At 45.1% G+C, this 13,489-nt stretch overlaps 1 protein-coding gene across 1 annotated transcript in view; it reads right to left on the reverse strand.

The window, feature by feature from the left end:
- ablim2 (actin binding LIM protein family, member 2) overlaps nt 1-13,489 on the reverse strand; it is a gene marked incomplete at its 5' end in the record, with an annotated part of 75,056 nt that overhangs the window by 12,291 nt on the left and 49,276 nt on the right. Inside the window, 5 exons of the mRNA XM_079491348.1 lie at nt 1,467-1,527; nt 9,215-9,273; nt 9,391-9,502; nt 10,194-10,231; nt 13,238-13,294. Of these exons, the coding sequence (XP_079347474.1) occupies nt 1,467-1,527; nt 9,215-9,273; nt 9,391-9,502; nt 10,194-10,231; nt 13,238-13,294 (327 nt within the window). The remainder of the gene's footprint in view (nt 1-1,466; nt 1,528-9,214; nt 9,274-9,390; nt 9,503-10,193; nt 10,232-13,237; nt 13,295-13,489) is intronic.

The raw sequence follows: 13,489 nt of genomic DNA on the forward strand, positions 1-13,489 counted from the left end.
CTGTGACTTGAGATATGTGCTTCATATCTTAGCATACCGTAATCATTTAAAGCAGGGGTTCTCAACGTTTTTGGCCGGGGACCCCCGGAAATGCTTTGGCAACGTCTCGGGACCCCGCCCCGCCCCCTCCCGACCCCCAATATAAATTGACTGCTACAATAACCTTAACCCATTTTGGGCGGGAACCCCTTTTGGTGTTTTAAGCATTATGTTATAATTTAGCTATTGAAAAATAGCAGATCTACAAGCTCATAGCGCGCCACCGAGTGGCGCGCTATGAGCTTGTAGGTCTGCTATTTTTGAAAAATCGTGAAAAAAAAATTAAAAAACAAAATCTTTTTTTTTTTTTTTTTTTTTTTTAATAATTTGGGGACCCCCTAAAATAATTTGGCGACCCCCCGAGGGGTCGCGGCGACCCACGGGTTGAGAACCCCTGTCTTAACATACCATAATCATTAACCCATTTAGGCTGATAAAAAAAAAGGCTTCTAAATCCACAGTTTTCTGAAAAACTGTTTCTGTGTCAGTGGTGCTCAACCTTTTTCATGTCAAGGACCCCCAGAATTATCTGTATTTGACTGCGGACCCACACCTGAAAATATGTTGTTCCACTGGGACCTCCCAGAAGCAAAGATTTGAGTTAAAAAGAATATATATATATTCAAAAATCTGCGCCACATTTTCAGGATTTTTCAAAAATAGCAGATCTACAAGCTCGTAGCGCGGCACTCGGTGCTGCGCTATGAGCTTGTAGATCTGCTATTTTTCAACGGCTAAAGTATAACATAACGCTTAACCCATTCTGGACGGGAATCCCTTTTGGTGTTTTAACTAAGCATTATGTTACAGTTTAGCTAATAGCTATTGAAAAATAGCAGATCTACAAGCTCATAGCGCGCCACCGAGTGGCGCGCTACGAGCTTGTAGGTCTGCTATTTTTGAAAAATCATGAAAATGCGGCACAAATCTTTGAATATATATTCGTTCAGAGCGAACATGTTTTTGAATTTCGACGTCAGGCCTAAAGGGTTAAAACACCAAAAGGGGTTCCCGTTCTGAATGGGTTAAAAGGAGTAGTTTAAATTACCCACCCCATGAAGCCCCAAAATGTATGGAGTTTTTGTTTTTGTCATATTCCTGAGCCAAAATAGGAGACTCAGTGGGAGCCTCTACCCCCAGTCATCAAATGATTCGCTCAGGAATGCAAAAAAAGAAAAAAAAAAGAACAGAAAAAAACCCTCCATGAATTCAAGGCTTTATGGGGTGTGTAATTGATAGAAACAAAGTAATGGGTGAACTACTCCTTTAAGTGATATAACTTATATATATGAAAGGATAAAACACATGAGAGATGTATCTCGTTTTCGAGGGCATCCCTAAGTGCTTTGCCCAGGGAAGGTGTGGTGGAGATGGTGTGGTGCATTCACTGATGAACATGATCTGTTTATCTTGGGAGTCACTCTCACCTCTCATGCCTCCCCAGCTGTGGGAGTCTGGGTCTGCCTCGTCCTCAACCATCTCTGCAGCCTGCAGGACGCGCGCGCACACAGAGAGAGAGAGAGAGAGAGAGAGAGAGAGCGTTTAGATGGTTAACAGGCTAGGTCAGAAGGCTAACTGTCTGCCTCCATCGCGTTACTGTCCAGAGTCAACTTTAAGTCTTTTGTATCATCACCCCAGACTGGCTACAGATATGTTCGGGGTTACAAGGAGGAACACACACACACACACACACACACACACACACACACACCCGCACACACACATGCACAGTCACACGCACACACTGATAAGCTGATAGAAGGTTTTTATCACTCAGCCTGATAGGACATTTTGTCCGACAGTCTTATCGAGAGCCACGCACAGTGAGTGAGCGGTCGTGATCTGAGCCGTCTCACTCACGGATAGGGACAAATGAGCTGTTGTGGGGAGTTTGAACCCATGACCCTCCCTCGTAAAGCCGAGCAGTTATTATCAACGGGGCATGTACTCAATGAGGTGTATATATACTTGACATGTTGGGCTAATGCAGGGGTTCTCAACCCGTGGGTCGTGACCCCTCGGGGGGGTCGCCAAATTATTTTGGGGAGTCCCCAAATATTAAAAAAAAAAAAAACTTTTTTTCTTTTTTTAATGCAACTGAATGGCTGGAAAATGGAAATGAAGAGTTTACATATAGTACACATAGTACATGCATACATCTTCCCTAATGATTATATCTGGTTTCAGTATTTATTTATGGTGTATTGTCTCTATTATTAAGGTTATTGTAGCAGTCAATTTATATTGGGGGTCGGGAGGGGGCGGGGCGGGGGTCCCGAGACGTTGCCAAAACATTTTCGGGGGTCCCCGGGCCAAAAACGTTGAGAACCCCTGGGCTAATGCATGATGTATACTGTATAGGCCTACTTCAGGCATGTCACTACATACCGAGAGCACGATGGAATAAATGATCCAAAAATGTGAAATGTCCGCAACATTTCACATCAACTGATGCCTCAGTCATACAGCTTGGTGCTTTTATTTCACTTGAGTCACAGCCAAGCCATGCTACTCATACGCTGGGTTGGCGGTGCCCAGGATCCAACCCATGAACCAAGGCCAGAGCTTTACCAACTGAGCTACCCGGACACAATTTAATCAAAAACCCATGAATAAAAACGTTAACGTTAACGCAAAACCCTTTACTCCTACAACAGTATACAGTCATAAAACTAATCTACAGTGTCCCTCCCACTGTGAATGCAACACCACCACCACCTCTGAGCTTTCATTTCCTCCTCTCTCCTCTCAGCTATAGCGCTCATGTGTCTGTCCTCTGTCCGTCAACAAACACATAGCAGGGCAGTAATAACATCATTAGACCCCAGACTAAATACCCCCCGGTGTGGTATCGCCTTGCTTATGCACACTTTACAATGGGAACCTCGCATCTCCACGTTTCAACTTTTGAAAGTGTTTTTTGTACGTGCATTGCTTTGTCGACCGTACCGCAGTGTTGCACAAACGTAGCTAAAATAGCCCATGTACAATCTAAAAATGCGGGGGGGGGGGGGGGGGGGGGGGGGTTGTGAGGGACAGTGAAAGTGGTGAACACATTCCCTGCCAGGGGGTCCCCAGCTAAAGTAGTCAACGTAGCAGCACCACAATCGCCTTAACCACTTTATCAATTTTATATGTTGGCTATTAAAAAATTGCAGATGATGAATTGCATTTTTATAGCGCTTTTCCAAGTGCTCAAAAGTGCTTCCAAGTGCTCGAACAGTCGACGCCAGCGTCCTCACTTCCCACATTCAGACACCAATGGTGGCAAGCTCTGCACCGACCAACTCATTGGAGGCAACGTAGGGTTCAGTGTCTTGCCCAAGGGCACTTCGACATGTGGACAGGAGGAGGAGCCGGGATTCGAACCGCCGACCCAGGGATCTTTGGACGACCTGCTCTACCTCCTGAGCCACAGCCGCCCCCCCAGATCTACAAGCTCACAGTGTGTCGCACATCCTCAATAGTTGATGATGAAGTACGAGTAGGGCATTCGTATCTCCAACTCGGCACATGGAGATGCAAGGTTTCCACAACAGAGAATCAGTCCAACTATAGTTATTGTGAACTATAGGCCCCTCTGCATGTGGAGCCACTACTAGTGGCGTCAGATCCCTATGTAAGCTGATAGCAGAGCTATGTGGCGCAGTGCACTGACACCCTCGTCCTTCTGACATGCTGCTCATTCGTTTCCTGTGTTGACGAAAGAAGATGAGCTTTCGCTTTTGAGCGGTGCCAACCGCTCTTAAGCCCTATAACCACACCAAAGGGTCACCATGCATATCCTTGGGTCCAAACGGTTGCAAGGAGTTAACGCTAAAACCGTCTCGACCCTTTGGTGTGGTTTGGGCCCGTTGAATTCCATGCGTTGAATCACTAGGGTCAACGTGGGTCAACGTGCAACAAGACATATCACACCGCAGGGACGACGCTAAAACCGCCTTGACCCTTTGGTGTGGTTAGGGCTTTACGAGAGACTTTGGGCAGTATTATGCGTGTCTTAAGTACCAGGTCTTATTACTTAACGTAAGACCTGGAGGCGTGATCAATGCCATTTGGCTATTCTGAGTGGCCAAACAGCATTGACCACGCCTCCAGGTCTTAAGTTAAGTAATAAGACCTGGTACTTAAGACACGCATAATACTGCCCTCTGTGTGTTATGGCTGTATGTCCCTATGTCTGAGCATGAGCACTGCAGCTGATGCTGATTGAGGTTGCTACTGCTTTTGATGCTTTTGAATTTGAATCCTGAAAAGTAACAGGGACGATTTGCTTTCGCCTTGAGCTGGTTTTGCTTGTCATTGACCTCTTAAACCCTATACTTTGTTGACTGGGGTTCCCCAGGGGTCTATATTGGGACCCTTTTTTACTTCTCCTCACAACCATAACTGGCCAGCCAACCTGATGGTGGTGAAACACATGAGAAACAGCACCACTCGGTGGACATCTTAAACACTGCATGTGGCAGGTTCCAGTAAGGTAGCCTGGTTAATAAACCAGACCGAATCAGCCGTTGGCAAAAAAAAGTTGCCTACCAGCGGATTACGGTCTGGCGAGGCTCAGTAGCACGCCTCTTTCCTACAGCAGAGAACAGGTCGGACCAATCGGGACACGGTATGCAATATAGGCGGGCTTTGGTACAGTGACGTTCAATGCTTGAGACCTTTGACTGACAGTAGCTCTGACCAATTGCGTCAAAGAGAAAATGTTCCCCGGGAAATGAAATCCAAGTGGAGCCAGCCCAGACTGATATACCGCGACAGTGTTGTGTGATATTAGTCTGGCTTATTAGCCAGGCTACCAGTAAGGGCCATCCATGCAGGATGGAGGTGACATTAACCACTTGAACCCCAGCATCCATAGGGGCGACTCACACCTTTAAAACATTGATGCATGCTTGTTGTATGAATGTTGTAAGTGTCATGGCCGCCCCAATGCATTTCCAATGGAAGTCACATGGTTTGATACAACATTTTGGACTACAAGCTGTTGTATGGCTTTCGGCTGTGTTTCGACTGCCCCCCTCCCCCTCATACAACACAAATGTTGTGTCAAACCATGTGACTCCCATTGGAAATGCATTGTGAGCTTGCATCAGCTATACATCTCATACAACAAGCATACATCAATCTGTTGCGACCGTGTGTGAGTCGCCCCATACTCTGGAGGGAACATTAGGGGCTTTTTGTCTTTCTTTTTGTTTTGCAAAGAGATTCAAAGAGAACAAAAGTGGTTCAAGTACAGAGGTCCAGTGAACTAAATCTAGAGGGTTTAAGCAGTGGTGGAAAAAGTACTCACATTCTTTACTTAAGTAAAAATATCAATACTGCAATATAGATATACTTTGTTACAAAAAAGTAAAAGTACTCAGAAATGCAGAGATGTCCCACTTTTTCAAATATTAAAAAAAAAAAGCAGATCTACAAGCTCACAATGCATCACATCTCTATACATATTGTGAGCTGGTAGATCGGCTATTTTAAAATGGTCTAAATGTATATAGGGCTGAAGTGGTTGATGTAGGCCTATGTTTTGTAATAATAAAATCTACAAAGTAACTAAAGTTTTCAAATAAATGTAGTGCAGGAAAAGCACAACATTTGTAAATTACAAAGTAAAGTACAAATACCAAAAAACTGACTTTAACCCATTCAGGCCTGACGTCGAAATTTAAAAAATGTCTTCTAAATTCTGACAGTTTTCTGAAATACCTCATGTTTCTGTATCAGTGGTGCTCAATATTTCATGTCAAGGACCCCAAAAATGTTATGTAATTGGCCACCAACCCCCATCTGAAAATATGTTGTTTCAGGAACCCCTCAGAAGCAAATATTTGAGTTAAAAACGTTCGCTCTGAAAGAATATATATTCAAAGATTTGTGCCGCATTTTTACGATTTTTCAAAAATAGCAGACCTACAAGCTCGTAGCGCGCCACTCGGTGGCGCGCTATGAGCTTGTAGGTCTGCTATTTTTCAATAGCTAAAGCATAACATAATGCTATAAACACCAAAAGGGGTTCCCGCCCAAAATGGATTAAGTTAAATGCACTCAGTAACTTTCCACCGCTGGGTTTAAGTGGCCAACCTTTGATCCGCGCGGTGCGCTTGGCGTGACCCCCTCTAGCGTGGCGACAGGCTGCACCTCGTTGCCCTTAACGAGCCTGACGAGCCAGTGCCTCGCGTACGGAACGCGCCGCTCCCTCAGTAGGGAATGGCAAGAATCAAACTCACACACACACCCCCGTGGCCCGGGGCCTGTGCCAGGGACCTCGTTCTAGCTAAAACTACAACACCAGAAGAACAAAGGAGGAGAGCGCAAGGTAACGCCAAGTTTAATCCAGTAAAAAGCATGCATCATTTTAGAATAAAAAATTATGGAATACCGATGTATAACTAACTATCATGAACTCTGTCACTGGGACCGAACGGACTAAGGACTGAAACTATTCAAATAGGGGACCCTTATACTCTCCTGGGACTGTATGACCCGTAACACAATGAATAGTTAATACTAGAAATATAACAAATGACTTGTAACAATTACCAAATGTACTGTGATGCCCAACACCACCCACCTGTTTACCAAAAAATCAAAATCAAAACAAAGTTTCAAAAAATGAAAACATTATTTTATACTTTCGCCATTACAAAATAGCAGATATACACCAGCTCACCTCAGCTCAGCTTGTAGCTCTGCAATTTTTTATTATATTTTTTAATCGTAAAAATGTGTGCTAATTTCTGAATAATTATTTGAAAGTGAACAACTCAAATCTTTGCTTCTGGTGGGGGTTCCTAGCTCGAAATATTTTGAGACGGGGTCTTGACATGAACAAGTTTGGAGAACCACAGAGTTTGTCAGAAAACTCTTTTTTTAGATTTAAAATACATTTGCAAGAATCGGCCTCAGGTCTTACGTGGTTAATCTGCATATGGCGTTATGTTGTCCCTAAGTGACACGTGCGGGTTGTTGACGCGAGCGTACATTACACCCTGCAAGCCAGCTGGTGCTCAGGGGTGCGTGTGTGCGTGTGCGCGTGTGTTTTTGCGTGCATGCTTTGGGGTTGCCAGCGTGCGTGTCTCGTGCCATGATGCCATTGAAAGTGGCCAATGGAAGTCAGATGTGAGCGGTGAGGCGATGCCACACAAACTCGGCTGACCTCACATGAGAGAGCATTAACTGCATAACAGTTACATATTTGTTGCCTTTTTTGTTTTTCCACTGTATAGATTGGTGGATTCGCTATAGTGTAGAACACTGGGGTCACAAACCACAATCCTAGGACACACAGCACTGCTGCTCTTCATTCTATTTGTTCTAATTGGATAATGTTGGGGCGGTAGTTTATTTAGCTGTAATTACTAATTACCTGAGGCCCATTCTACGAATGCCTTCTTCTAAACCAGTAGAATTGTCAAAACTGCTGCATGTCGACTGTTGAATGTTACAGCCACTGCAAATTAACCCATTTAGGCCTGACGTCGAAATAAAAAAAACGTTCGCTCTGAAAGAATATATACCTATTCAAAGATTTGTGCCGCATTTTTACGATTTTTCAAAATCAAAACCTACAAGTTCATAGGGTTAATAAAAATTTCAGCAAAAAACAGCCTGTGTCAAATATGAGTGACTGACTATCGTAGACGATATCGATGACGTTATCGCTGGTATCGTTTTTTTGTTTTGTTTAATTGTTTAAATATTGAGACGATGATGACCCAATGTTATTTTCCGTAGAGAAAAATACTTCTGCTATACCCAGGGGATGAGTGTAGTGACGTCCGGACTTTGATACTCCATTATCGTTTTATTTTCTGCGAAGGGATATGGTATAGAGGGGGGGGGGGGACCAAGTAGAGACCCCTGCGGGACTCCAGCTGAATGATGATTAAACGGGGGATTTAACTTTCACAAAACATTGCAAAACATTGGCAAGTCATTTCCAAGTCTACTCTGGCCTGTGTGTGCGCAGTGCAGGCAGCTTTCTCCCTTCAATATTTAGATATTTGATATTAACCCAATTAGGCCTGACGTCGACATTTAAAAAATGTCTTTTTAAAATGCCTTTTTTTCCTGAAAAACCTCATGTTTCTGTATCAGTGGTTCTCAATATTTCATGTCAAGGACCCCAAAAATTATATAATATGCCGCCGACCCCCATCTGAAAATATGTTGTTCCAGGGACCCCCCAGAAGCAAAGATTTGATTTAAAAACTGAAACTCTTTGAGGCACATTTTCACGATTTAAAAAAAATAGCAGACCTACAAGCTCATAGCGCGCCACTCGGTGGCGCGCTATGAGCTTGTAGATCTGCTATTTTTCAATAGCTAAAGTATAACATAATGCTTTAAAACACCAAAAGGGGTTCCCGCCCAAAATGGGTTAATTTGATCAGACATGCCCCAGTTCTATATAACCATGTTAGACTCATTGAAAACAGACATCTCTGATATGGTCCTTCTAATGACTGTTAGGACTCATTGAAAACAGACATCCATGCTTCTGGTGACCGATATCGTCCTTCTAATGAATGCTATAGACTCATAGACAACACAAGTCCCTGCTTCTGGTGACCGATATCGTCCTTATAATGGACGGGGGAATATTTGGAATATTTTCTGAAATGTAATTGCATCTAGAAATCTATTTGTCTTTCTCCCCTAGTAAAGTTCCTTTTAAAACAACCGGTCAAGGTTCAAGGTTCACTTATTTGTCATTTAAATCATATAAAATGACAATCGTACTCAGGATCAGCAGTGTATATTAAAACCTATCAATATAAAAGAAGAATCCCAATGTGCAGTGCATTCAAACTGAGCAGCATATTAAAAATATTAAAAACAGCGCATTTTATTTGACTTAAGAGTTCAGTAGCCTGACAGTCCCCCCGGGATAGAAGCTGCGTTTGAGCCTTTCAGTCAGGGCTTAAAGCCAAAAACAATCCCAAGACTGAAAATGTTTTTTTTGCAAATCGGCACTGATCTCATTAAATGACCCCTATGAGATCGTCAGGACTGAAATCAGTCCCCAGGACTGAGAACTTTAAGCCCTGCTTTCAGTCCTGGATTTGATGGACCACAGCCTCCTACCCGAGGGGAGCCGGGCAAACAGTTCAAACAGTTCATGTCCCACAATGTAAGGTCAGGTAAACAGGACCATATAGTACTATACCTTGTATATGCCATTCCTTCCATATCCGGGTAAGGAGGCTGACTTATTGTAGGGGAAGTCTGCCGGGGGAAAGAGAAAGGATTTTATTTTATTTATTTTTACAAATTGGCATAAACACGCACGCAACACACGCACGTCTGTGTCAGTGTGTGTGGGGTATAGCGGTACACACTCACTAGGCTCGGAGGTGTCCATGGGCAGGCTGCTTGTGGACTTACGTGGGTCCAAGAAGTCTTCTGGACCCATCTGTCCGTCAATCTCACTCTTCAGGATCATCCAGCTGGTCCTCTGCCGAGGGAGGGGGGAGGGAGAGAGAGAGAGAGAGGGGGGGGGGGGGGGGGGGGGGGGGTGATGGGGAGAGAGGGGAGGTGGACAGAAGTATGGATGATGAAATGACGGAGTTAGTTCATTAGTTAGTAGATGGGTGAATTTGTCAGAGTTGACAAACAGTGAGTGAAGTGAGGCGGGTATAGATGGAGAGATATCACGGCACGCGTGCGCATGTTGCAAGCGTATCAGGGCTTGGACTATGATACTGTGTCATTGAGTTACATCAATAATGTGATATCATATAACGCTTATGCCAGAATCGTGATGTTTTACGATAAACTCAATCCCAAGATAGAGCCAAGATCTGGGATTTTGTCATCTGGGGATATTATTGTGACATGGCACATTTAAGTGTACATCCGTCTATTCCTGGCTTTAATTAATTGAATCACTCAAAACATTTTCTAAAACAGGAGGCCATCTACATGCTCATAGATGGGATGCGTGCGTGTGTGTTTTTTTAAGAAAATGTATTCATTCTCGAATATCAATACAGGCTATATAGGTATTTCGTTTTTATATTGTCCATATCGCCAGTCCTAGCACACACACACGAGCATGCGCGCACGCACACGCACACGCACACGCACACGCACACGCACACACACACACACACACACACACACACACACACAGAGCATGGACCCACCTTGGTCTCCTCCCCATCCTGCCAGGAGCCTCTAGACGCTGTAAGACAGGTTACATGATTACACCACACTTAATTAACCGTGCATGTGTCGGCACAACGTCGCACACATCTGTGTGTGTGTGTGTGTGTGTGTGTGTGTGTGTACAGTACACAGATATAAGTACAAGTACCGCTGCCTGTAGCCTCCTGGCCTATACATATACAAGCCTCCACATCCTACTTAAATCCTAACTTATTTTCATCTCTCTCTCTCTCTCTCTCTCTCTCTCTCTCTCTCTCTCTCTCTCTCTCTCTCCCTCTCCCCTAGTGTTTTGAAACACTAGATCACGTCATCATCATTCCACTATACTCATTTCGGTGTCTGGGGGTGCGGTACGGTAATAATATTTCTGGGTGGGGAGACGGGAGTCGATCAAAAAAGGGAAGAGAAAAAAAACAGAATAGAAAAAAGTATCCATTTCATAAGGCAGATAGACAGCGCACGCCACAACGCGCTCCCTCGTCAGTGACCTCACGTCTGGTAACGGTACGTGCAATCTGCGGCGCGGCCGGCTAGCTCATAAATCCATAGATACGCGCCATGTGCTGCTGATTTGCAGCACTTGTCACATTTGATAAATAGAGGAGATGATATTTCTTTCTGCGGCGCGGCTGCGATAAAGACCGTGCCTCGGGGGGGGGGTGGGGGGGGCAAGGGGCCAGTGAGGCTATTCAACGTTGAAGCACTGGGCCCTAATGGTAGGAGGAGGGACTACAGGCGGACCCGTGAATTCATGACCGGGAAACTTTAACATTGAGCGCTCGGTTGCACTTCCGGTTTGGTGGTCAAATGCGGAAGTAGACGTTCTGAGACGGTACTTCCGGCAGTCTTCCGGGTGCTTCAAAACGCCACTGAGCAACTTCCACTGACATGAATAGCTGGGGGGGGCGGAGCTTCGAGCCAGTTCAGTCTCTATCCTTTTATATACTCTATGGGGTGGGGGGGGGGGGGGGGGGGGGCTTCACATGTACGCCTCATGCATGGCATGGGGGGGGGACGTCGTTATCTAAGCTATAGCTCGGCTTTCTCCGAATGCCTGCTGTCACTGTGTGACAGACCGCGTATAGGTCGGCATACGTAAGTTGTTCCAAAAATTGGGTCGATGAACGGCGGGGTCTCCTATACTGAGCAGCCACCCGGTCATCCAATAAGGGCCTTTCTCGGCCCCACCTCTCTCCCATGTGTTTAGGATCCAAGATGGCCGCAGCACCAGGAGGGGGTGGCCTTACTGGGCTGCGTTCACAAATTCAAGACACCTGTCTTGCGTTTGTCTTGTGTCTGTGTTTAATGGCCACTCCAATGCATTTCCAATGGAAGCCCATATGGTTTGACCAAACATTTTGTTTGATGGGGGAGAGAGGGGGTAGAACACATCCATCAAAGCTGTGTTCAGACACAAGTCAGGTGTCAGACACAAGGCAAGTGTCTTGAATGCAGCCCAGTAAGGTCATTATGTCGACCCCGCCCGCTCACCTCCGCCCCACCCCCTACTGGTGCTGCGGCCATCTTGGATCCTAAACACATGGGAGAGAGGTGGGGCCGAGAAAGGCCCTTATTATTGGCTCAGGAATGTGACAAAAACAAAAACAAATCTCAATGAATTTAAGGCTTCGTGGTGTGTGTAATCGATAGAAGAATAAGTAATTTGTGTGGGGTGAACCACCCCTTTAATGAGACATTTTTACCTAGCTATAGCTTGTCTTTCTCCAAAGCCTGATTCCTACTCTGTTGCGAGTCGTGTGCCGGAAATGCTTCCAGCACGCCACTCTGGCTGTATGACCAAGTATGCATGAGTTTGTTCAACAACAACAACAACTGAACAACAACATACAAACAACAATGTAGCCACAACACCACCATGGTTATGAAGGACACAAACACAGGGATTCAAACTAGCGGTGGACACCAACAACGACAACCACACCAACACAGTGAGTTATGGGAATTAGTTTTGTTGCAAGGAGTTGCGACTAGTTGCATTGGTGCGGTTTGAACTTTATAGGCTTTGTGATCAAAACGTATAGGTTATATACATTTAAAGTAACTTAAAGATACAAAGAAATTACCGACATATTGAATAATTTAAAACGAATTGTGGAAATAGCTGATCTACAAGCTTGAGATTCAGGCGTGAGTTGTTGCCTTGCACCTGCTGCATACTCAGCTGTGTGACGAAGAGTGCGCTTGCCGACAACGAGATCCGTTATATTCCCGGCAAGTGCCGCCGTCATTCAGTGGAGTATCAGTCTCAGCTTGAGTTGCGACCACTGAAGTGGACACAGCTCTCTCTCTCTCTCTCTCTACTGATCGGGGCTGATTTGTAGACATCTTGGCGACCTTGTGCCCCACAGTACTTACTCTTCCTCCACCAGGTGTGCACTTGTGTGCCGAGAACAATTTGATTCCCTCAGCTGAGAACCACCAATCTAAATGCATAAACTCTTAAGGTGCGTTCAGACTTGGATGGTTAGAGCAGCGCGATTACATACAAAGTCAATGCAAAGAATTGCGATGGATGGATGGATGGATGGATGGATGGATGGGTGGATGGATGGATGGATGGATGGGTGGATGGATGGGTGGATGGATAGGTGGATGGATGGGTGGATATATAGGTGGATGGATGGGTGGGTGGGTGGATGGATGGATGGGTGGATGGATGGATGGATGGGTGGGTGGATGGATGGACGAAGTCAGAGTAATATAGTAAGAGAGTGGCGACACTAGCGTTGACTCCCATTGTAACAATGGAATGCGGAAGTGCTCATTCTCATCTCAATGGGATAGTTCCAGCCATAGGAGCAATGTTTGGAACTATAGCCCACAGGGCACCCGCTTTGCGGCGAGATCAAAGCGTGTCGCTACTCTCCTACTCTCTACACTCTGGGCGAAGTGACGTTCAAGGCGGCGACATCATGCGACAGACACATCGTGCAGAGACGAGACCAATATAGAGAAAACCCAGGAAGTCGTTAAAAAAAAGGAAGACGGAAGTGGACTGTACCATGCTGTTTGTAGATGGGGGGTTTTCTATAGATATTATCGACTTTGACCTTAGTCTCTGAAGATGGGGAGGAGAGAAGCCAGAGAGAGAAGACGATGGAAGAAGCCAAGGTGAGAGAGAGGGAGAAAAAGAGAGAGAAAGAGAGAGAGAATGGAAAAAAGAAGCATGAGTTAGCAGTTATTTTTTTGAAGGATGAGGAGATAATAGTCGATGAAAGTGCAGCATAGCCCGACTCAAATGCAAGACATCTGT

The sequence above is a fragment of the Electrona antarctica genome, assembly GCF_951216825.1.
Source record: "Electrona antarctica genome assembly, chromosome: 21".
Classification (NCBI taxonomy): domain Eukaryota; kingdom Metazoa; phylum Chordata; class Actinopteri; order Myctophiformes; family Myctophidae; genus Electrona; species Electrona antarctica.